The 21,918-nt window shown below is 59.1% G+C and overlaps 2 protein-coding genes and 1 long non-coding RNA gene across 9 annotated transcripts in view; 1 reads left to right on the forward strand and 2 right to left on the reverse strand.

Moving 5' to 3' along the window:
- Positions 1 to 9,161, reverse strand: part of TNRC18 (trinucleotide repeat containing 18) — an 87,549-nt gene extending 78,388 nt beyond the window's left edge. For 4 of the 5 annotated variants that reach the window (XM_078074277.1, XM_078074274.1, XM_078074275.1 and 1 more), the window contains exons 1-2: positions 8,762 to 9,161; positions 6,396 to 6,828 (exon numbers count right to left, since the gene is read on the reverse strand). In XM_078074277.1, coding sequence (XP_077930403.1) covers positions 6,396 to 6,582 — 187 coding nt within the window. In that variant the 5' untranslated portion in view covers positions 6,583 to 6,828; positions 8,762 to 9,161. The remainder of the gene's footprint in view (positions 1 to 6,395; positions 6,829 to 8,761) is intronic. The other variant, XM_078074278.1, reaches the window with a different exon arrangement.
- Positions 9,162 to 11,944: 2,783 nt separating this feature from the next.
- LOC118525330 (uncharacterized) lies at positions 11,945 to 15,006 on the forward strand. 3 transcript variants are annotated; one of them, XM_078074279.1, is made up of 2 exons: positions 11,945 to 14,168; positions 14,388 to 15,006. In XM_078074279.1, exon 1 carries the CDS (start codon positions 12,333 to 12,335, stop codon positions 13,272 to 13,274), a length of 942 nt encoding a protein of 313 aa, XP_077930405.1. In that variant the 5' UTR covers positions 11,945 to 12,332; the 3' UTR covers positions 13,275 to 14,168; positions 14,388 to 15,006. The 3 variants fall into 3 exon arrangements, with proteins under 3 accessions (XP_077930405.1, XP_077930407.1, XP_077930406.1); XM_078074281.1 differs by lacking the exon at positions 14,388 to 15,006 and having other exon boundaries at positions 11,945 to 13,907; positions 14,049 to 14,264; XM_078074280.1 differs by lacking the exon at positions 14,388 to 15,006 and having other exon boundaries at positions 11,945 to 13,682; positions 14,049 to 14,264.
- A 744-nt stretch (positions 15,007 to 15,750) lies between these two features.
- On the reverse strand, positions 15,751 to 21,918 carry LOC144382059 (uncharacterized). Its single transcript, XR_013448445.1, has 3 exons — positions 21,712 to 21,918; positions 21,176 to 21,306; positions 15,751 to 16,311 (listed from the first exon to the last, which is right to left on the reverse strand). It is a non-coding gene; the product is annotated as an uncharacterized LOC144382059 (long non-coding RNA).

A 21,918-nucleotide genomic window follows, 5' to 3' on the forward strand; every position in this document is an offset into this window, starting at 1 on the left:
CGAGTCCCACATCAGGCTCCCTGCTCGGCAGGGAGTCCGCTTCTCCCTCTGACCCTCCCCCCTCTCATGTGCTCTCTCTCATTCTCTCTCTCTCAAATAATAAAATCTTTTAAAAATAAATAAATAAATACATAATAAAAAATAAATAAAATGATGTGGAACTTTTACTCTTAAGGTTTATATTAAGCATAAAGCAGAACTGTACACTTTCAAGGGGGGATCTTTATAGTAGGAAGAGTATTCCTCAATAAAACTTAAAAAAATAAAAGAGGAAAAAAGTTGTAAAATGCACATACAATTAGATGCTAACACACAACCACCAGAATGAATAGAAGCTAAAGAAACTGACAATATCACATCATGGCGAAGGCACGGAGACACCAGAATGCTCCCGCTAAGAATGAACAATGGTGCGACCACTGGAAAATTCACAACTGTTAAGGCTGAACCTACATACACCCTGTGACCAAGCAATCTGCTCCTAGATACTATATCTAAAGAAGTGTGTATGTACTTGCACCAAAGGGCCATGTTCATAACCACACCATCCATAGCAAACGCTGGCAACGTTGACAGGCACGGATAAACTGTGCTATTTTTATGTATAATACTCTACAACAACAAGAGATCAATTACTGTACACACCATAAGATGGATGAATCTCACACACAAAATGTTGAGAGCAACCAGAAATAAGAGGGCTTGCTCTATGATTCCATTTATAGAAAGTTCAAAAATAGGTAAAACGAATCTAAGGTAGCAGAAATAAGAATGATATTGGAGGTGGGGCAGACAGTCACTAGGAGGAAACGTGAGGGAGCCTCTGGATTCTGGAAACATCCTGATCTTGAGCTGGTTGGTAGTTACCATGGGTGTATTCATTTTGTAAATATGCAGTGTTCTCAACGCTCAAGACTGAATAAATATGCAATGTTCTAAACACTCGCAATTGAAGCATTTTACACTATATCTGTTACACACACACACAAAAAAAAATGAAATGAAATTGATGGGTTCAGGTGGGAACCTTTGAGTCTCAGGCCCCCAACAGGCCATATACACCATTCCAGAGGCCCCCGGAGAGGACTGGACTAGAACAAGAAATTAACTTGTTAGCTTGATGACTTGAGTCATCAGTTAATGATAACAGTAATTACAGCAATCACTTTTACTGTAACTTTTGCAGAGGGTCGGGCCTATGCTACGCACCCAGCAGGCACTTGCTCATTCCAACGTCACAACAGCCGAACGAATTCAGTACCACAAATGGCCCCATTTTATAGATGAGAAAATCAAGGCTTAGAGAATGATCGCACACCCAGGAAGTGAGGGAGCAGGATGGAAGACTCCAGCAATCTAACCTCAGCCCCTAGGCCAACCTGCCTCCAGATGAAACAGTTCCTTACCCGGAGACCGCAGAGTAGAATCTTCAGCTAGCTCGTGAAGGCCCAAACGTGCAAAATTGTGAGGGTGCGTGGAGAGGGTGTTTTGTTCACTTCCACTAACTCATGAAGGAACTTCGGATACATTTGTGGCCTGCAAAGGGGGCGTGGAGCCTTGAAGTCCTCCAGAGTCAGATGCCAGGCCTCTGCGGGCCGCTGTAAGGACCCCGGCCCGGGGGGGCCAGGACTGACCGCTGGCCAGGGCTCCCAGCAGCCCCTGGGGGAGGCCCAAGACCTGTCCGGACACCAGTTCCCATGGGTCCCCTCAAAAGCTGGGCTGGGAAGCCAAGGACAGGGGTGGTCACAGCGATGGGACTGGAGTCGGGGTGGAAGACAGGGCTCTGTGTGACGGGAAGGGAGCTAAGTCTGCTCCACGCCAGAACAAAAGCACCCCAAGCTGGTCACATCCAAATCAAGGATGTTCAAAATCACCGCCCTCTCCCCAAATCTGTTCCTGCACATTCCTCCAAATCCAGCTTTTGTCTTCCTTCTCTGCCCCGCCACGTGGGTCTTAGCAGCCCAACCTCTGCAAGGCCCCAAACCCTGGCTGTCTCCAGCCTCCCTCCCTGGTCACTACCCCCTCCCGAACCGCCTCCCCACCACTATCTACCAGACAGCCTCCAGCTGGCCGCCCAGACTAATTGTGTTAAATGCTTATTTTGAAATAATTTCAAACTTGGGAGAAAAGTTTGAAATAGCAGGATGACCTGCCCCATGACCTTCCCCAGGTCCAGCCGCTGTGAACACTCTCACTGTCGATGTCACTCCATGTCAGTGATTTATCGGTGTCTCCCATACATGCATAAATTACAGATAGTACTTTTTCTCTTCCCGAGCCATTCCTGAGAGTCAGTCGTGGCCATCGCGTCCCCTGTCCCTAAACATGCCAGCGTTCTTACTTCCGAAGAGCAAGGACGTTCTCTTCCAGAAGCCCGGTACAGTTACCAACTTCCTGAAACCTGCTATTGATCTGATACTATCAGCTCATCTACAACCCATATTCCAATTTCATCAATTGCCCCGAGGACGTCCTTTAGAGCAATTTCTTCCCTGATCCAAGATCCAATCGCGGGCTGTACGTTGCCTTTTGCTGTCACATTTTTTTCTGCCTTTTAATCAGGAACAGTTCTTGGCCTTCCTTTGTCTTGTATGCCACGGACACTTTTTTTTTAAGAGTCCAGGCCAGCTCCGTAAAATGTCCCTCACTTCAAATCACTCCCTCGGTTTAAAACCCTCAACTGCCTTCTCATTCCTCAGCGTGAAATTCCAAGGCCTCATTACTGGCCTTCGGGGACCTACAGGGTCCCCCTCCTCTCCTCCCCCTGGCTCCCGTCACTACCTCACCACCCTGCTCCTAGAGCCCCTCACTCCTGGGAGCCCCTCACTCCAGCCCAAACAGACCCTGGGCGTTCTCTTTCCTTCACAGCCTGTATCTCTATTTAAAATGATTTCCTCCGCTGATCTGTGTGCTTACTGCCCGGCCCCCACACTAGGACGGGAGCTCCAGTGAGGGCAAAGATTTTTGTCTGGTCATTGCCGGATTCCCAGAGCCAGAGTAGTGCCTGGCACGCAGGGGGAACTTGGAACTGGTTTGCTGAGTAAATGAACAAGAAAGGAAGCGCTTGGATTGACAGCCAAAGAACCGGCAGGCAGGCTCAGAGATCCAGGGGGCCGGGGGAGGGCCCTCCGGAGTCCAGAACCTCCCCCAGGCCTCTGCTGTGCCTCCGGCTAGAGGAGGAAGCACCCAGCAAATCTCCTTTATCTCTGGATCGCATTACTCCACCAGCCAGTCCCACTGATTAATCTCTTTAAATCAATCCCAGTAGGCCGACGGGCTGGATTCCAGAGATAGAGCTGATGGACCCTGGAGAAGGCCCGTGGCCCCCTATTGTCCACTGGCCGGTCCAAAGTACGAGGCCTCTCGGTCCTGATCCTTGGGTTCCACCCCCCATTCATGTATCTTCCAGGGCCCAGCCAGCCGCAGGAGTGGGGGCAGGGAGAATAAACATCCAAGTACAAAATCCTGCTAATAGGTCTTTAATTGCAGCCTGAGGAGGACCTGAGTCCAGGCCTCCCAACCCCAAAGCAGAGAGGCAAGCCTACCAGGTGCTTGTCACTTACTTGTCCATTTCACCGACTCCTGTGAACATTTAAGGGCTCACACTACAACAATACTCAAGGTTACGGGGAAAGTAATGGCCAACCAAACCCCATTTACTCTTTATTTACCTCCTCCTCCTCCTCCGCACAGCAAAGAGCGGAACCCCTCAGCCTAGACCCATGATGCAGGAAGGCATCTTCTGGACACCCTCCCTCACCACAACCCCTGTCAACACCTGGCTGGATGTGGTCACAGCCCAGTCCCAGTCACGGTCCCCCTCCAGCCGGGAGCTCTCCCAGAGTCTCCCGGAGGGCCAACTCCCTCTGCCTAGGAGGGCTGGATTCACAGGCACTCCCACCCACTCTGCCCAGCCAACTGGGAAGGGGTCCAGAGGTAACCTGGCCTCTCACTGCCTTGCTGTGTGACCCAGGGGACAAGGCTCAGCCTCTCCGGGCTTCCCAGAACAAAAACAAACAAAGATAGGGCTGATAAGGCTGGCCAGACCTAAGTTGCTGACAGCCAAGTAGGAGAAGCGCCTGAAAGAGAAAATTTAGCACCTGCACCCAGCAAAGAAAAAGGGGGAGGGGTGCTGGGTTGAGGAATTTGTAATCCACCCCGCCCAAGCAGTGAATGGAAAGCAGCTCCCTACCTCCTGGCTAATGGGATTAGCGCAGGGCTGGGCTCTGGGCGTTGGCCTAGGGTCCAGGGTCTCCCAGCGGCCACTCAAGGTCGGGGTAGCAAGGGGCAGCGCCAGCCCCCTCCTGCCCTTCCTTCCTGCGCTTCCCAGAGCCTGCCTGCTACTTCCTCGGCTGCCAAGCACGCAGAAGTCAGGCAGCTCCTAAGGCAGGAGGCCCAAACGACAGGCCTCTGCAGCCACCTCCAGCTGGACTTCCTCCTCCTGCCTGCTCCTCACCTCTCTTGCCTCAGCCTCCCCGTCTACCTAATGGGTGTTAGGCGGTCTGCCCACTACAGCTAAATTCAGCCGGGCCCTGGCTCGCTGCAGGCTGGCCGAGGCACCCCTTCATAGGGGCTGTTTTTACTCCTGCTCATTAGGGCACCTGGCCTCTGTCAGGCAGGAACCAGACTACAGATGGGCGCCCCCTCCCAGGCTGGGGGAAGGCAGAAGGCCAGCGAAAGCCCTGCCAGCCAGGAAGACCCAGGCTCTGACTCCCAGGCCAAAGAACTCTGTCCTCCACCCTGGCTTGGTCGGAGGGACCGGATGAGCTCAGAAGATACGCAGACACAAAAATTACCGTGGCCTCTGGGGGCGCGCAAAAGGGGATGGCCCAAGCGGCCTTCTGTACCCCAGGGCTGCCCCCGACCCCTCCTCTAGAATCCCGGCACCCCTCCCTCGCCCACAGCGCACCATTTGAGAGAAAACCGTAGCCCTGGTCACGGTCCCCTGGGCGGAATGCGCCCGCAGCTCCTGGGGGGACTCACGCACGACCCCAGGCCAAGACCCAGTCCTCGCAGCCCCCGCGGGCAGGGATGTCTGCGCTCGCTGCCCCGCGGGTGCTCCTCCCCTGCCCGGCGCTTCACAAAGGCCCTTTGTCCCGCCGAGCCCCGGGACTCCAGTTCCTGAAAAGTTCCATGAGAAAAATCAAAGAGAGAGGCAAAACCGGGCGAGCAGGGCCTCGCTCGAGAGGGCAGGAGCGGTGGGACAGGGCCAGGGAGGCCGGAGGTGTCCTTCCCAAGGCCGAGGGGCATGTCGGCGGCTCCCTGAGAAATCGCAAGAGTCCCAGACTACACTCTGGATTTGGGAGAGGTGGATTTTTTTTTTTTTTTTTCTTTAAGTGAAGCGTAGGACGCCAGGCAAAGAAGCTGGAGGCGGCCGGGGAAGAGGGACCGGCTGTCCTTCGGCGGCAGGTCTGGAGGTCCCCTGTCTCCCTTCCCACCCTGCCCGACTGCAGCGGCCACGGCCCGCCCAGGACAAGCTTCTCCCGCCCGGGTGCCATCCCTAGCGAGCCTGAGCGGCCCCTCTCGGGAAACGGCAGAAGCCTCCGGGCCCTCTCTTGGCCACCTCCTCCCGTGGTTCCATGTCAGACCCAGGGTTTTCCCTCCTCCGGTCAGGGCCGGCCAGATCCGCTCCCACGCCGCTTCCTTCCCCTAGCTCCGGGGTGGCGGCGGCCCAGCCTCTGCGCCCCACCGCGCCGCGCGCCCGCCTGCCCGCCCGCCCGCCGGAGAACACGGGGCTCCTGGGGCCGGGACTGCTGCGCTCCTGCGGGGTGTGCGTCCTGGGACAGCCGCTCTCCTCCCGCGGGCCGAGGGGGACCCCGGGGGACTCCGCCCGCGGGCCAGAGGCCAAGCTCTCCGTCCTCCCCACAGCCGCAGGCGCCGGGGCTGCCCGGAGACCCCGCGCGGTGCGAGTGGAGAAGCTAGGAACGGAACCGGGGCCCACGGGCGCCGGGCAAGGGCGTTTGCCAAGAAAAGGTTTCGAGCTCGGGGAACGGACGTCTCAAAGAGTGTGGAGCTGCTTATTCTTTTCTTGCCCAGATTTCTGAAAAACCCCAGCCTGGACTGGAGCCGCAGGAGCCCTGGGGTTGGAATCGCCCATGTGGCTCCGATTTCAGCAGACGCGTGTGCTCTGGGACGGCACCCGCGCACCGGGGAAAGCAGCCGAGCCGCGCACCCTCTCCGCAGGATCCTCGGGACTGGCCTCTGTCCCGGGCCCGAGGGTCTCCCCGCCCTGGGAGCTGAGCCTGCCCGCACTCCCGTGGACCCGCCGAGTGCAAGGGAGCTGCCGCGTCCCTGCCGAGAACGCCCAGGAGCAGGCCGAGTAGTGTTTCCCCCGGCCTCCCTCCTCAGGATCCCGGGGGGACCGGAGGGGGGCGGCCACGGCGCAGGGCACTTACCCGGGTGCGGGTGGAGATTGAGGCCGGCCATGTACTTCCCGGGCGGCAGCGGGCCGGGCAAGCCAGAAGCGGGCAGGCGTCCGGCCGCAGCGGTGCCCACGCGGTGGCTGTCCATAGCCAGGCCGGACAGCAGCGGCGGCGGGGGGCCGTGCACGGACCGCGGGGGCCCGAAGTCTCGGCCATCCATCCTCCGCGGGAGTGCCGCAGCCAGCCCCCCACCCGGCCCGCGGGCCTCGCTCAGTGGGACCTAAAAGTTCGGCCTCCGCGTAGTCCCAGAGTCCTCGGGCGGCGGGGGCTCCGCGGCGTGCATGGCGGCGGCGGCCAGCGGGGCTTGCGCTCGGCTGCGGGCCCGCGGCCCGGGGCGCACAGGCGGCCGGCGGTGGGGCCCCTCCGGGCGGCCAGGCGGAGCTGCGCGAGGCGGCGCACACGGCGTCTTGGCGGGGAGAGGAGACGGGCCGCGGAAGAAACAGGAGGAGGGGGGGGAGGAAAAAAGGAGGGGGAAAAAACAAAGTTTCAGAAAGTCGTCTTGCCGTTCGGGGTTGGGGACTGCGTATCGGGTGGCCAGAAATGAAATCGGGGGTAACCCGTTTTCCATAAAAAGTAAAAATCCATGTTCCTTCCTCCGGCGGCTTCAGGCTCCCGGGGACCCGGCTCGGCAAGTGGCCGGTGGAGCGCTGCGCCCCAGCCCAGACTGGCTCGGCGGCTTACGGGTCCTCCCGAAACTGGGGAAGGCCCCTCAGCCGCGCCCGGGCTGCATAAATACAAAACCTCCCAAGTGGGATTGATTCCTGGGCGTCACATGCTCCGGGGTTTCAAACCGTGAAACCTTTCCATGAGCAGTTCGAAATGTCTCCCTAAACACTGTGTCACTATCTGATCCGGAAAGTTTAATATTTAACCTTTTTGGCCCCTGGCCTGCCTTTTTTGAGTCTGCTTTCCCTAAGCTCGCCCTGAGCCGCCCATTAGTGTTTTGTTTTGTTTTGTTTTGTTTTTTTCGGGAGAAAGGGTGCAAAGACGGTTTATTATTTTTTAAAGGGACTCCGTGCCTCCTCCCGCCGCCCCCCTCGGGCCGCTGTGAGTCGCAGTCTGAGTCCGAGGACCCGAGACGTGGCATTCTCGCCCGAAGACTGGAAAGAATCCTTCAAAACAAGCTTTGGTTTCATTTTCCAACGCCTTGGCCTGGGAATCCTGCGGCCCGAGGACGTGGCCTGACGCGGGGGATTTGGGGGGAGGGGGGCGGTCGCTCCAGGGTCTTGCTCCTACCCTAGCTTCCCCCCCAACCCAAAAATAACCTACAAAGAAAACCTTCGCAGCGCGGGCCGACCGAGGGGCGCCTCCCCCAGCGTTGGGCAAATCCCCCTGTAGTTCCAGTTTAAAGCTGTTTGTTTAAAAGATTTGTCGTTTGCCGATTCCCATGGGGGCGGGAGGGGGTCTTGGAGCCAACCCTGCCCTCGCTCTCCGTCTGCCCGCAGCAGCTCGGATTCCTGATTCCCGGAGGCCCGGGCGCTCCTAGAGCCGCCGATCCACGCCAAAGCCACCGGCTCCGGGTGCCCGCCCTGCGCCCCACGACCGGCGCCCAGCCCCCCGAGCTGCAGACCCCCTCAGCCGCAAACCCCCCGGCCTCCTTCTCCAGCCTCCCTCCCCAACTTTGCTAAGGGTGCTTATTTTAACCCGGTTTTGGTTACAAACACCCCCTTCCCTCCCTCCCTCGCTCACTCCCATCAGGCTCTGGTTACCAGATCCGCGTTTACTTTGGAAAAATCTAAGATCGCCACATCCGAGGATACATGTCTTAAGGAGGCGATGAGCTTTCCGTGATTTTTTTTTTAATGTTCTTTGTGTAGCTTTCTTTTAAAAGCTAGAGCTTCGGAGCATGCCCCGACGCCCCACTTTGGGGAAGTCGGGGTGAAGGCCCCCGGAACACCCTCGCTCTGGTAGAGAAGCTGGCTCGGCCATCTGCGGGCTCCGCTGCGTTCTCTCTACTTTTCTCCCCCTCTTAAATGCAGTTAAAATGGCTGAATTCCGGCTTTTAATTAAAAACAGCCTATAATCGAAAACGTCTCGGCGTCCCTGGCTCCCCCGCCGCCTGCCGGGAACCGAGAAGGGAACCGACGCCCCTTAGCCCGGCTGGGCGGGCTGGAGCTGGGCTGAGGGCTCAGGTGGGCGCCCGAAGCACCGTGGCCCGCCCCCACCCTTCCCAGGGCGCCCCCACCTCGCCGACGCCGGTCCCCGATCCAGCTCTTGGGGGCCGGAGAGCTGCGGGGATCCCCCCGCGCACCCCGAAGGGGAGGGGATGGGGGGTCAGCTGGAGAAGTTTGGAGACCGTCGCGCCCGGCCAGGGACGGACCGGCGGCCTGGCGGCGTACCTGGCGCGGCGGGGCTCCCGGCTCCGGGCTCCGGTGACGGCGACTCCGGTGGTGGCCCCGGCTCCCGGCGCGGCTAGGCGCCCGTGCTGCCCGCCATCCCGCCGCTGCTGCTCCCCTTCGCCACCCGCAGCCGCCTCACACTTTTTGCCCGCCTTTCCTTTTTTTGGTAGAAAACCGCTCCCCGGGCCGAGCGCTCGGCGCGCCAACTCCTCCGCCCTCCCGCGGCCCGGCTCCCGCAGCCCCCGGAAAAGCCAGCTTTCCTCCCGCCGAGCTCCCCGCTTTTTAATAAAATCCAGGTAGCGCCGGTTTAAAGAATCCCAAATCTCCATATACAGCCCGGGATTGGAAAAGGTACATTACACAACCCCCCTTTCAAGTTCCTCTCGCTGGATCTAAAAAAAAAAAAAAAAAAAAAAAAAAGCCAGCGGGCGGGGGGAGGGGGCGGCTGGGGGAGGGGAGTACTCTCCAGCGAAGAAACACGCATTGTTCCCGGGCGCCCGCCTCCCCCCCCAGGCCGGCCCCCGGCCTCCATCCATTGGCCGCGCGCACCGCCAATCACGCGCATGTAAACACCTTGGCCCTCAGCCATTCCTATAAAACCAATTACGGACCGAGGGGCTCCAGCAGTTTCCAGGCTCCCCACGGCGGGGCTGAATGATCAAAACTGGTGGTGAGAATTTTTCCCGGCCGTTTCTAGGCAGCCCTCCCCCTCCACCAGCTCGGACCCCCCTCTTTCCTCCCTCTCCTCCCTCTTCCTACCCCCTCCCCCGGCGTCTAGGCTGAGTGATCAAAATAGAGGAAGATGGTTGTCGCCGCAATCCAGGGCTTTGCAAGGCGCGGTTTAATGGGCCGCCTGTCAGCTTCCTGCTCGCAGGAGGAGGTGACAAGCCGAGCGAGCCGGGAAGGGCCTGGGGCCCGGCGGGCTGCACCCCGCGCCCGGGCCCGGGCCCCCTACCTCTCCTGGGGCGCGCCTTCTAGAACGCGCGCTGGAGACGCCAAAACAGACAAGGGCTGCTTTTTCCCTTTTTAACTCCCTCTTTTAAAACAAAGCAGCGATTCATTCCTTTTCCCCCAGCAGCACGGTTGGGTGGGATGGGCAGGCGTGAAGGCCCTTTTCCTAGCCTCGGCCTGCGGGTCCCTCCCTGAAACGCGGTGTCAGATGGTTACTGATTAATATTTTGGAGAGGCAGCGGCGGCGGGTAGCGGGTGAGTCTCTAATCTTCTAAAAGGGGTTCCTATAGAAACGCGGGCCGGGGCGCGCCCCTCGCTCGGCCCCGGCCGGGGCTGTGGCGCTTTGCACCGCGCGCCCTTCCCCAAAGCCTTTCTTTGCGTGGGCGCTCCCCTCCTCTTGCCCCCCCCAAAAAAAAATCAGAGCAGAAAAAAGGATTAGATCGGCTGAGCGCGAACTGACTCCCTCTCGACTCTGACATTTCAGCCTATTAGCATTTCTCCACGGGGCCTTCTGAAACCTATTAAAGTGTAATATTAAAAACCTCTTGGCTGGGGGCCTCTCTCGCCTTCCATCCGCCGCGCCCCCTCCAGGGAGGGCGAGACCGGGAAAAAAAAAAAAAATCTGTTGAGCTCAGAGGAAGCAGAAGCCAAGCCCAAAAAGTGCTTGGCTGGCCGCGGCGGCCGGAGGGGGAGGGGAGCCCCAATCCCCCAGACTTTGTACTTTTATTTTGCGCTTTCAGCAAAATCCTTTCTCGGTTGAGTCGCCGGGAGCTGCCCGCGGCAACCTACTTGGCTGCGGGCGCGAGGACTGCGGACGCGGTCGGAGGGGCCGCCCTGGGGCCCCCGCACCCTCTCTCTGCAGCCCCGCAGGGACCCGTGCCCGACTGGGCATTACGTACCCTCAAATGGAAGCTTGGAGAGGCAGAAATCCTGGCCGATCCTGCCTCGGAGAGCAACCGCGGTGATTAGATTTTAATTAAAACAAGAGAAGCCCGCTCTTTCGCCCCGCGCTGCGGACTCAGCGTTTTCGCATCGCTGGTTCTTTTTTTTTTTTTTTTTTTTTTTAATCCATTTTTAAGCAACTTTTCTGGAGGGGGAAAAATGAGCTAGTTAGCGCCCGTTCGTTCTATTTTCTTTTCTCCACTTTTAGAAGAAAACGGGGAGAGGGGATAGGCTTGGAGAAAGCGAAATGGGGGTGTCTAATTTAATTCCAGTACAAATTTGAGGAAAAAAGTTCAGCCTCTTGAGGGCAGTTTCAAGTTGCCCTTCCAGGAGCCTCTGCGCTGGTTTCGAGGCTGCCCTCTTTTGGAAGCTGGAGCTCCACAGGGGGAGGAGGGAGGAGTGAGAAGTAAAGAAAGGAACGAAAATAGCCGGAGCCGAGGGGAACAGCGGCGGAGTCCGCGCTTGGAGCAGGGCGCGCAGGTCTCAGTGGCGGCTGGGGCGGCGGGAGGTTCCCGGTGCGGCCCCGGGACGGCCAGGAGCAAAGACGGAGAGGAGAGGGGGGTTAGAGAAAGGAGGTATTGTGTCTTGTGTGCCTTGGGGGAGGGGGTTGACTGCAGAAATAAAATAAATGCAGTTGAGTTGCGCGGGGCTGCTGGAAGCCGAGGCAGGGGAAGGGGCAATGCGTGCGGGCGCAGCCCGGGTAGGCGCCGAGCATCCTCGAGCCTGATCCGAAGGCCTTTGTGGGTTCCTAAAAGACCCTCCCATGCCTGAGGCCCCATCGTTTCCCCACCCCCCTGGTTGCCATCCAATATTCGGAGCCCAGACCCTGATCCCCCACCCCATTATCCCCGCCCTGTATCTGGAATGGGTTTTTTGTGTGAGTTGTTTTTTTTTTAATTAATTTTCATATAGCTCGAGCAAAAAATAGGTATCTTGAGAAGGTTGAGGTGGGCAATACAAAGGACTTGAGGGCTGGGGGGAAAAAATATAAAGCCTATTTTTATAAATGTTTAATGTTTTCACCCCTGGATGCTCCAAGACGCCGTAATTGTGAGATGGCCGGGTATGTGTGCCATAAATCATTTAGTTGCTAATAAAAATTCTGCCTGTTTGCCCTGCATTTGCCAATGGCGTTTGCATTTTCCAAGTATGTGCCTTGTCTGCGTGGCGAACCGAGCCTGCATTTCATTAGGGTCGCGGTTCGGGGTAGGCGAGACCCCCTCCCCCAGCCCCCTCCTCCCGGGCCTTTGTGGGCCGCAGCCCCCTCGCGCCGCCCTCCCGGCACAGACTCACGCCCGCGGCCGCGCTAGTCACCGCCCGAGCCCAGCCGGGCCCAGGGCCTGGGGACGCGGCGGCGGCTGCTCCCGGGTCCTGGCCGCGCCCGCTCTCCGAGCGCAACGCGCCCCGCCGAAGAGCTGCCCGCCGCGGCGGCCCGTGCACACCCCGGTCCTCGCACGTCCCCCCCCCCCGCCGGGCCCCGCGCCCCGTTGCCCCCGCAGTCGTTGGGTAAACAGCGTCCGGGAGCCATCTTGGGGCGGGGGGCCGGATCCCAGGCCCAGTGGTGGGCGCAGCACGGGCCCCCTCCGAGACCCTGCCGTTCGTAGGGCACCTCTGGGGATCCCTTGCCAAGCTTCGGAGTCTGGGGCAGCACCGTCCCCGCCGCGGCGGACACACTGAGATGTCAGGGCCAGGCCTGGGCGCCCTGCGCGGGGCGGAAAGGAGGCTCCCGGCGTGCGGTCCGCCCGGGCCAGGCCGCCATCTTCCGTACCCCCCCCCCCCCCCGCATACTTCTGTTCACCCGGCCGGGTCTGTGGCCAAAAAGTGTGTTGACTCAGTGTGTGTATGTGTGTGTTTTGTACTGACTGGGCGGAAAATCGGCGGGGGGGGGCTCCTCGTAACCCAAACCCCAGTTCCCGGTGAACCCGCCCAGGCCCGCGCTGTCGTCCGCGGCCAGCCGGGGCTGCCGAGCCGAGGCCTTTTGTGTGTTCTAGGCCTCCGGCTCCGTGCACGCGACCCGACTGACAAAACTACTCCCCTTTGTTTTACACCAAAGAACAGGCCCGCTTTGAGCCCGGTTCTCCCCGGCCTGCGCCTCGGCCAGCGCTGCCCTCTTCGGGGCAGAACCCGGCGCTTTCTGGAACCCCGGTGTTGCTGGCCACGTGGATGCATTCTCCCCTTCCCCTTGCCCCAGAGGAACCTGGCCACCTTTCGTAGGCGAGGACACCTGAGCCACCGCCACCCGTCGCCCCAAACCGCCTTTCCCGGTGGGGACCCAGGTCCCCGCGCGGTGCCAGCCTCTCGCGGAAGCCGGCCTCTGCTGGCCGCTCGGGCAGCCCCGGCCGGATCTGGGGCTTACAAGAGCCGGTTTCCAGGTCCCAGGTCTGGCAACCAGGGAGCTCCCGGCCCGGGCACCGCGAAAACCCGGAGAGGCTGCGCCGGGAACATCCGTGCTCGCCATCCCTTTTCTGCGACTGGCTCAGCCACGATTGGGCGCCGAGCCGAAGTTCGGCCAGCCCAGCCAGGAGGGGTCCCAGCCCTCCGGGAAGACCGAGGACGCAGCGCCAACGCCCGAACGCCGCGGGGACGAGAGCGCTGGCTCGGCGGGCAGAGCCGGGGCTGAAGCGCCAGGCTCGGCCCCCGCGGATCCCGGCGTGTCTCGGCTCCGCCTCCGGCCCTGGCCCCTTTCCCCGGCCCCGGGTCGGGTCTTCCATTCCACTGCTTGGCTCGGAGAGGTCGGAGACGTGCTCGGTGCACGGGGGGCCGGATGCGGCCATAAATCTCCATGCGGGACCTCCTTCCCGCTGCTCACACGCCGGTGCTCCCGGCCGGCCTCGCGTCCGGGGCTTCGCGGAGCGCCCCGCTCTCCCAGTCACAGCCTGGGGTCCCTGAGACTGCGCAGGGAGTCAAGCCAGGAGCTTCCCTGTTCACCAAAGAGAGGAACGGATTCGCCCATTCAGTGCCATCACCTTCCATCCCCGCGGTCGCCCGGACCCCAGGCGGCCTGGGCCTCACCGGATCCAGGCCTGGGGTAGGGCCACCCGGCCGGGCACTTACTTCTAGGAAGGCTCGGGGAGGCTGGAATGGGCGCATGGCCACCTGCTTGAGCCCAATTCCGTGCCATTAAGGGATGATACCAGGGTTAGGTCAGAGTGTCTTTTCAGAGCGCAGCCAGCCACCCTTCTCTGCAGACCCTGCTTTAATCCGGCGCCGTCCTTCTGCCCCTGAGTCCTCTGCGGGGGCTCGATATGGGGAGGTGGGCTTTTTTTCCTTTACTCCTTTTTTTTTCTTTTTTGCCTGATTAGGACCATGCAGGGTTTCTGTGGGAGCGGCGCTGGGAGGCGGGGGCTCATCTAGCTCCCCACCCCGCGCCAGCCCATCTCTCCCTCTATGCCAGGGATACCCGGGACTTTTCGCCTCCCAGCCCCATGTCGGCACCCCCATCGGCCACCGGCTTTGGCGCAAATAGCCGAACCATCGGGAAAGCAGGAATCGGCGGGTCGATAGTGGCAGCCTGGTAGGGGCGGTGGTCTTTCCACCTGAACAGTCACGGAGCATCTGGGGGACAGACCCAGAGAGGGTGCATTTGCAATAATAACGCTTAATGTCCCCAGCCTTGTGTGTCTCTTTGCCAGAGGGGCGGGAAACGGGCCTTCACGCGGGTACCTCGCAGCCGCTGAGCAGGCCTGCGCGCGATCGGGGACAAGCACCTCCGAACGGTCTTTGCTCTTTGCAGGGGACTTCGGTGGGGACAGCCGCGGAAGGGGGAGGCATTCACCCCCTCCGAGGAGCCTCCCCCTCGCCGTGCCGGTGACACAGTGGTAACGGCCGTGGCAGAGGCCGGGGGTTAGAAGGTTTGGTAAACCTCACCAGAGACGGTCTTACTGTGGGAGCTCTGGCTCCTTCCTAGAATTTCTCGAAGCATGTTTGCAGGGACTGCAAGGGCTCCGGCAGGGCCCGGAGGAAATGGAGCGCTCGGCCCGCCGCCTGGGAGCAGAGAGGCTGCGGCGCGGCTTTCCGGCCGTGCCCCCCCCCCGCCCCAGCCCCGCCGCAGCGCCCCGGGAAGCGTCTCCGAAAACAAAGCGCTGCGGTTTCAATCCAAGGTTAAAGTCCACCACGAGCAAATGTTGTTTTTTTTTTTTTTTTTTCCCTCTCCGGAATCCAAGAGCGATAGCGTTTCTCCAAATAAACCGCCAATAAATCAGCTCCCGGGGCCTCCTGCTGAAGAGCTCTACTGACCTTGGGGAATGGTTTTCCTGCTTGGACCCCCTCCGAGGCCGGGGTGGGGGGGGGCCACGGTGCCACGGTGCCCCCCGCCAGGGAGAGGCAGGAGAGGGGATGGCCAAGGGCATTCGTGGGCGGGTACTGTGGCACTTGCGTGGCCAGAGGGTGTGGGGAAGTTTTGGAATTGGGGGGTGGTGGTTATTGGGGGGACTGGGAGTACCTGGCTGGGAGGGGTTACTGTGGGAGCTGGCTGCTCTGGGGAGGCTGGCCGCATGTGCATTAAGTGCCTGGGGAGCCCACACTGTTCAAGGATGAACACGGCCTCTTTGGGGGCCTCCTTCTTTGTCTGGGTGTGCTTGGGTGTGCTCTGCAGGAGTGTTTGTGCGGGTGTGACTAATGGGATTTATGTATGTCGGTGCCAGGGTGACTAATGGAGGGCTTGGCAGCACGTGTGTTGGGGGAGGAGGGGGCTGCACCTAGGTGGGGAGTCGGGGCTCTAGGAGGAGGCCGCCTCCTGCCAGGTCTTTAGGGGTTCACCTCTCTGGCCACCTGTTCCCAGCTTTGTTTGGACCTCTGAGCACCCCCTGGCAGGCCTGTGTGTGCTGAGATTTCTGGAGCAAATTCCATCACAGCCCTGCCCCCCCTCCCCCGCAACGTACCTCTGTCTGTCCCCTCCCACTACCCTGACCCACTCTGCCTCTGCAGACCCAAGCTGGTCCCTCCCATTCATGGCAGACAACTCCCAGTTTCTTCTTTTCGAGGCTGGAAATTTCTTTTGATGCAAACTGGTCCCTGCTTCGTACCAGCTTTAACAGCCCTCTGACTTGGGTACCATGGTGCCCATTCGATGGACGAGAAACCCCAGGGGAAGTGACAAGCTCACACAGCTCAGAAGTGGCAGCAAACACCCTCAACGAAGCCAGGCAAGGGGGTACAAACGTGGAGCCCCAGCATCCCTGGGAGCCCCCAGCCTGACCAAGACCAGCTTAAAGAACTATACTAACCCCCCCCCCCCGCCACCCCATTTACTGCCCTTCCTCATCAATCCTCTCTACTCCCTGCTGCCTCTGTCCTGCCCCCGCCTAGGGGGAGGCGACAGAGGTCAGAGGTCAGTGGGAGTCCTTTGGGCCTGGGGTATGGGCCGGTGAGGTCAGGCCTTCCTTGGGAGCAGGGCCCACATTCTGCACTCCAGGGCTGGAGGGGCTGCAGGCAGGAGTTCAGGGGAGCAGACCCCGGGTCCCCCACACCTGCTGTAGATTCTGGCTCAGGACACACCTGGACGATGACGTTTGCCATCTCCCTCGGGGTCTTCTGGTTTCTGACACGCGCACACACCGCCCCAGTCTGAGTGCTCTTGTAGGCGTTCTTGCTGCTGCTTGCACACGCGTTCCATCCCGTACATCTGTGTGTCACGGGTACACTCGCCACGGGCGTCCCTGCGACCCAGAGAAATGGGGTGGTCTTCCTAAGGTCACCCAGCCTGGGTGGCAACAAGCAAGCCCAACCCGTTTCTGCCCAGCCCTCCACCTCCCGTGCTCCTCACTGGAGCTCCAGGGCCCACGGTGGCATCGAGAGAGAGGGGACAGCAACACCCAGCCTCGTCCCAGGTGTCCTGGGGTCCTCCCACACCCACAGGCTCCCAGGACCTCTGTCTCTGTCTCTCACACACGTGCGCGTGCACACACACACACACACAATGTGTGTCTCTCTCTTCACCTCCCTCCCTCCGTCCCTCCCTCCCTCCCTTTTTTTTTTTTTATTCTTCTTTGGCATTTTCTTTCAAGCAGAAAATAAAAACATTTCCCATGGCTACAGCTTTGAAAGCTTCCCTCTTCTCTCTGCCTTTCTCTCGCCCCCACCCCCATGTGGATCCATTTCTAGAGTCAGCAGAAAGTCAAAAACAAACCCTGAAGATCAAACCTGACAGCCCACCCCCCTTCCCGCATCCCTCCACTTTCCCTGCATGTCTTAGCCTGTCTCCACCCTGGAGATGAACAGGAGGGAGCCCCCCGGCACATGCACAAATGCACTCCCACACCTTCTATGGCCGCAGGGAGTCTCTTAAGAACCTTCCAGAGCTGCCCCTGCCAGAAAGGCCTGCTCACTCAGTTCCTCCTGCTGGAAGTGTCTGGGTTCTCCCTCACGCTCCCCTTTCCAGCCCTGCTCCATCCAACCCTCCTCTGGGAGGCCGCCTGTTGTGGGTTGAATACCCCCAAAATTCATATATTCAAGTCCTAGCCCCAGTACCTCAAAATGTGACCTCATTTGGAAACAGCCTCCTTGCGGATGTCGTTGGTTAAGGTGAGGTCATCCTGGAGTAGGATGGGCCGCTAATCCAATATGACCAGGGCCCTTATAAAAGGGGGGCACAGACAGATACAGGGGGAAGCCTTAAAAGACCGAGACGGAGACGGCCATGTAGGAGACAGAGGGAGAGGCATGGACCAGACTCCCCCACAGCCCCTGAAGGAACCCACCCTGCCCACACCTTGCTCTTGGGCCTTTGCACTGCAGAATTGAGACAGTAAATTTCTGTTGTTATCCTGCAGTGACAAAAATCCCCAACATCTCAAAGGCTTAGCACAACACCTAAAAATGTATTCTCCCTGACACATCGTCTGCCCTGGGCCCGGGCGACACTCCACGGCACCCAAGCCACTTAGGTTCCACGAGTTGTCGACCTCGATGTGAGACCATCACAGGGAAGGGAAGATCATCCCACCGGGGGTAACGTCACTGGTGCTCACCATCCATGTGACCACACCCAATGAAACGGTGCTAGAAGCTGGGTCTCCCCCATCCTGTGCCCAGGAAGGACAGGAAAACCTAAGATGGGTGAGCACAGGCAATGTCCACCGCAGCTAGAATGTGACCTCTCCCGATCTGTTAACTTTTTTTTTTTAAGATTTTTAAGTAATCTCTACACCTAACGTGGGGCTTGAACTCACAACCCCGAGATCAAGTGTCTCATGCTCTCCCGACTGAGCCAGCCAGGTGCCCCTAACCATGGCACTTTCTTAAAAGTTGTGGTAAAATATACATAACATAAAAGTCGCCATCTTAACCACTTGTAAGTGCAGGGTTTGGTGGCATTAAGTGCATTCCCGTTTCTGTGCAGCCAGCCCCACCATCCATCTCTAGAACTTTCCCGTCATCTCAAACTGAAACTCTGTCCCCACAAAGCAGCTCCCACCCCCTCCCCCAGCCCCCCGACATCCACCGTTCTGCTTCGTGTCCCTGTGAATGGGACTCCTCTGCAGACCGCACATAAGTGGAATCATACGGTTTCTGTCCCTTTTGTGTCTGGCTTATTTCACTTCGTAGAACGTCTTCAAGGTTTCACCCATGTCGGAGCAGGTGCCCCGCGTCCTTCCTTTTTAAGGCTGAATAATGTCCCATTGTATGGCTGGACTACATTTTGTTTATCTGTTCATCTGTTGATGGACACTTGGGTTGCCCCCACCTTGTGGCTCCTATGAATAACACTGTTAGGGACAGATAACCCTTCGAGTCTCTGCTCCCAATTCTTTGGGGCCTATACCCAGAACTGGAATTGCCCCATCCTACGGCATTTTTATGTTTAATTTTTGGAGGCACCTCCATGCTGTTTTCCAGGCACAAGGGTTCCAATTTCTCCACATCCTCGCCAACGCTTGCCATTTGATATGTGTGTGTGAGGGGGGGTTCTCGTAGCCATCCTAATGGGCGTGGGGTGGTATCTCATCGTGGTCTTGATTTGTGTTGAGCGTCTTTTTGTGTGCTCGTTAGCTATTTGTAGATCTTCGTTAGAGAAAAGTCTGCGCAAGTTTGTCCGTTTTTAATGTTTTTAATTGTTGTTTTGTTTTCTGTCCTTGGCACTATTTTTAACACTGTGCTGACCAAAATAGAACACTTGAGTGGGCCACCTGCAGGTCCCCGGTTTGCAAACCTCATGGAGGTTCTGCTCAGACCACCCCAATCGTCAGGACACTCCTAAAGGTCAGTGTTTTCCTGAGGCCACACACTCATGTCCTTGCATTTACCCACTCCTGTTTGTTTAACAAATACTCACCAGGTCAAGCCCTGATAAAGTGGTACAGAGTGGCCCAGAGTCCCGTCCTCAGAGAGCTTGCAGTCCAGTGAGTTCCTGGGACACTCTGGCCAACAAAGAGTGTGGTGAGCGTGGACAAGGAGGAGCGGAGGGCCCAGGAGCAGGGCAGGGGCCAGACCAGGCAGGCCCTCCGTCCACAGGAGAAAAGAGATATTGGAAGGAGTTGGTACCCAACCTCCTTAAATAAAAGGAATACTGGGGCCGACAGCTTAAAATCCCGGAAATAGAACACGCGTGGGGATGGATGGACCAAGCTCTCCTTCCCTCCCTCCTTATCTCTCCCCCAACCCCTCCATTCTCCCTCCCTTTCCACTGGCCTTACTCTCTCCTTGGGACATCAGTGCCGTGGGATATGGCCCACCTCAGATCTGCAGCAAGAAAGAGGTACCTCCCCAAAGGGACACGGGGAGAGTTGGTAGTAAAAGGGGGGACACCAGTGAGCTCTCTACCCATCAAGCGCTTCTCTGAGGGCAAGATCGAATCAGACCTGAAGGATGACGAACGGACAGATTTCCATCGTGCAGCCTTGCTCAGGAGGCAGAACGTCTCGGCAGGGCTTGCAATGGCCACCAACCTCGTGCTCCTTCTTCCCCTCTCTCTCCTCCTCACCCCCCCCCCCCGGGTTCAAGTTCTGGCTCTGCCACCTGCTTGACCCATGACATTTGCAAAGTCACCTCCCTGTCTCAGCCTCAGTGTGCCTGTTGACCTGTCTCTCCCTGCCTGTGTCACCGGCACACCAGGTCACAATCCCAGTTCCAGAAGAGAACATGCCTCGCTATGGGGCACGGGACCCGGCCTTCCCGAGCAGCTGTCGTGACCCACTGTAACCTCTGACGATGGCCACACGGTATCTCCCTAGTGCAGAGTGACCTTGACATTCCTCCCATTCAAGGTGGAGTCTATAACAAGATGCTTGGAAGTGACACGGCAAGGCCTCCAAGGCCAGGTCAGAAGAGGAGACGCCAGGTCACCCTGTGTGTTAAGATGCTCACGTGGAGCGCTGAGCCAGCAGGTGTGAAGCTGGATGCCCAAGGCCACCAAGCTATAAACTCCGCCCACATGCTGAGGCCCTGGCGAGGTCCCAACCCCCGCCAGCACTGACTCCTGGACGTGTGTGCAAGCAGGAGAGAGAAAGGAGCCTCCCCACAGCTGCATGAGTGAGGCTCGGGGACTGTGACGGCCCAGGTCACCCCCGGGGTGGCGAGCGGGGCCTGGAACCCAGTTCTGTTTGCCCCCCCAAGGCTGCCCCCCTTGGTGGGTGCCGGAATGACCACGCTCCTCGGCCCTCCTGGGCTTGAGTCTGAGCCCCTCCAACCTCTGCCTCCCCTGTCACACGGCAGCCTCCCCTCTGGGTCTGTCTTCACGCGGCGTCCTCCACTCTGTGTGGGTCAGTCTCTGTGCCTCTTCTCCCCTTCTTATAAGGACACCAGTCATATTTGATTAAAGGCCTGCCGTACCCCAGTGGGACCTCATCTTCACTGATTACATCTGCAATGGCCCTATTTCCAAATAAGGCCACATTCTGGGCTTCCAGAGGTCAGCACTTGAACATGTCTTTCTGGGGCACACAATTCAATCCGCCACCCCTACCTGGGGACCCTTGCCCCTCCGCCCCCTCCCACCACCAGGACACAACCGAAGCGCCTCCCTCAGAAGGCATGGGGTCCTCTAGCCCTCCGTGAAGCAGAGGGGGAGACGGGCCTCGTGTGCGAGGGGCAGGTCTGGCAACGCCCACCTCCCCTCGGCACACGTGCCCTGGCACAGGCCCTAACTGGAGGGATCCCAGCCCAAAGCCACCGTGACTCGGGGGCTTCGGCTAGCGAGGCCCCGGGGCCCAGGCAACCCTCGGCCAGTGGCTGTGTCGAGTGGAGCCGTCCTCCTCCCGCTCGTCCCACACCCTGCAAGGGCCCCGCTGACCCACGTGGGAGCTGACCTATGACACTCGGTGTTCTGGCTGCCTTTCCTTCGCTGTCACCCTCCCCACCCCTGCTTTCTGGGGGTCACCCCCAAATAAAGCACCCGCCCTCCCATCCTCGCTGTAGGGATCAGCTCTGGGGGGGCCCCTCTGGCAGCCAGTTCCTACAAACCCTGCCCCGGCTACATGGTCTCCACCCCAGAGAGGCCCGTGGGGACCCAGGAAGGGCTGCAGAGCCGGGGCCCAGACCCGGGAGCGCCTGGACCAGAGCTCCGCCCGCACGGCCTGCACTGACCTGTCCGCGTGTGGGGTCTGGAGGGGACGGCGTGGTTGCCTCTCCAGGTCACATGGCGGGATGGTGATGAGAAGGTCTTGAACCCCGATGGTCCTCCTGACCCGGCTACTGCCTCCCACGGGTAGGTCAGCCTACAAGCCAGGGGGCCCAGGTCGGTGTGCTCGGGCCTCGGGAACAGTCCGAGATCAAGGCGAGCACAGAGCCGGCTTCTCCTGTGGCCTCTCTCCGTGGCGTGTAGACACTGTCTTCTCCCCGTGTCCTCCCGTGGTGGTCCCCCTGTGCGTGTCTGTGTCTGTGTCCCAACCTCCTCTTCTCGTAAGGACACCAGTCCTGTTGGATGAGGGCCCACCCTAGTGACCCCCTTTTAACCTAATTACCTCCTTCAAGGCCCCGTCTCCAAATGCAGATGCACTGTGGGGTATTAGGGGCTAGAACTTCAACATACGCATTTCGGGGGACAGAATTCGGCCCATTTGGGCTGCTATAGCAAATATCCAGAGCCTGGGGGTCTTAACCAACAGGCATGTGTCACTCACATTTCTGGAGGCTGGAGGTCCACGATCAAGGCACCGGCTGACTCTGTTTGGTGAGAACCCCTGTCCTGGTTCATAGATGGCTGTTTTCTCACCATGTCCCCTTAGAGCCCACACCAGAGGCCCTCTGCTTTATCATGCTCTCCCCCATGTTCAATCCAGTAGATCTCAGTAGATGTCCACCCAAGGAACAAATGAAATGACATGATC

The sequence above is a fragment of the Halichoerus grypus genome, chromosome 6, assembly GCF_964656455.1.
Source record: "Halichoerus grypus chromosome 6, mHalGry1.hap1.1, whole genome shotgun sequence".
Lineage (NCBI taxonomy): Eukaryota > Metazoa > Chordata > Mammalia > Carnivora > Phocidae > Halichoerus > Halichoerus grypus.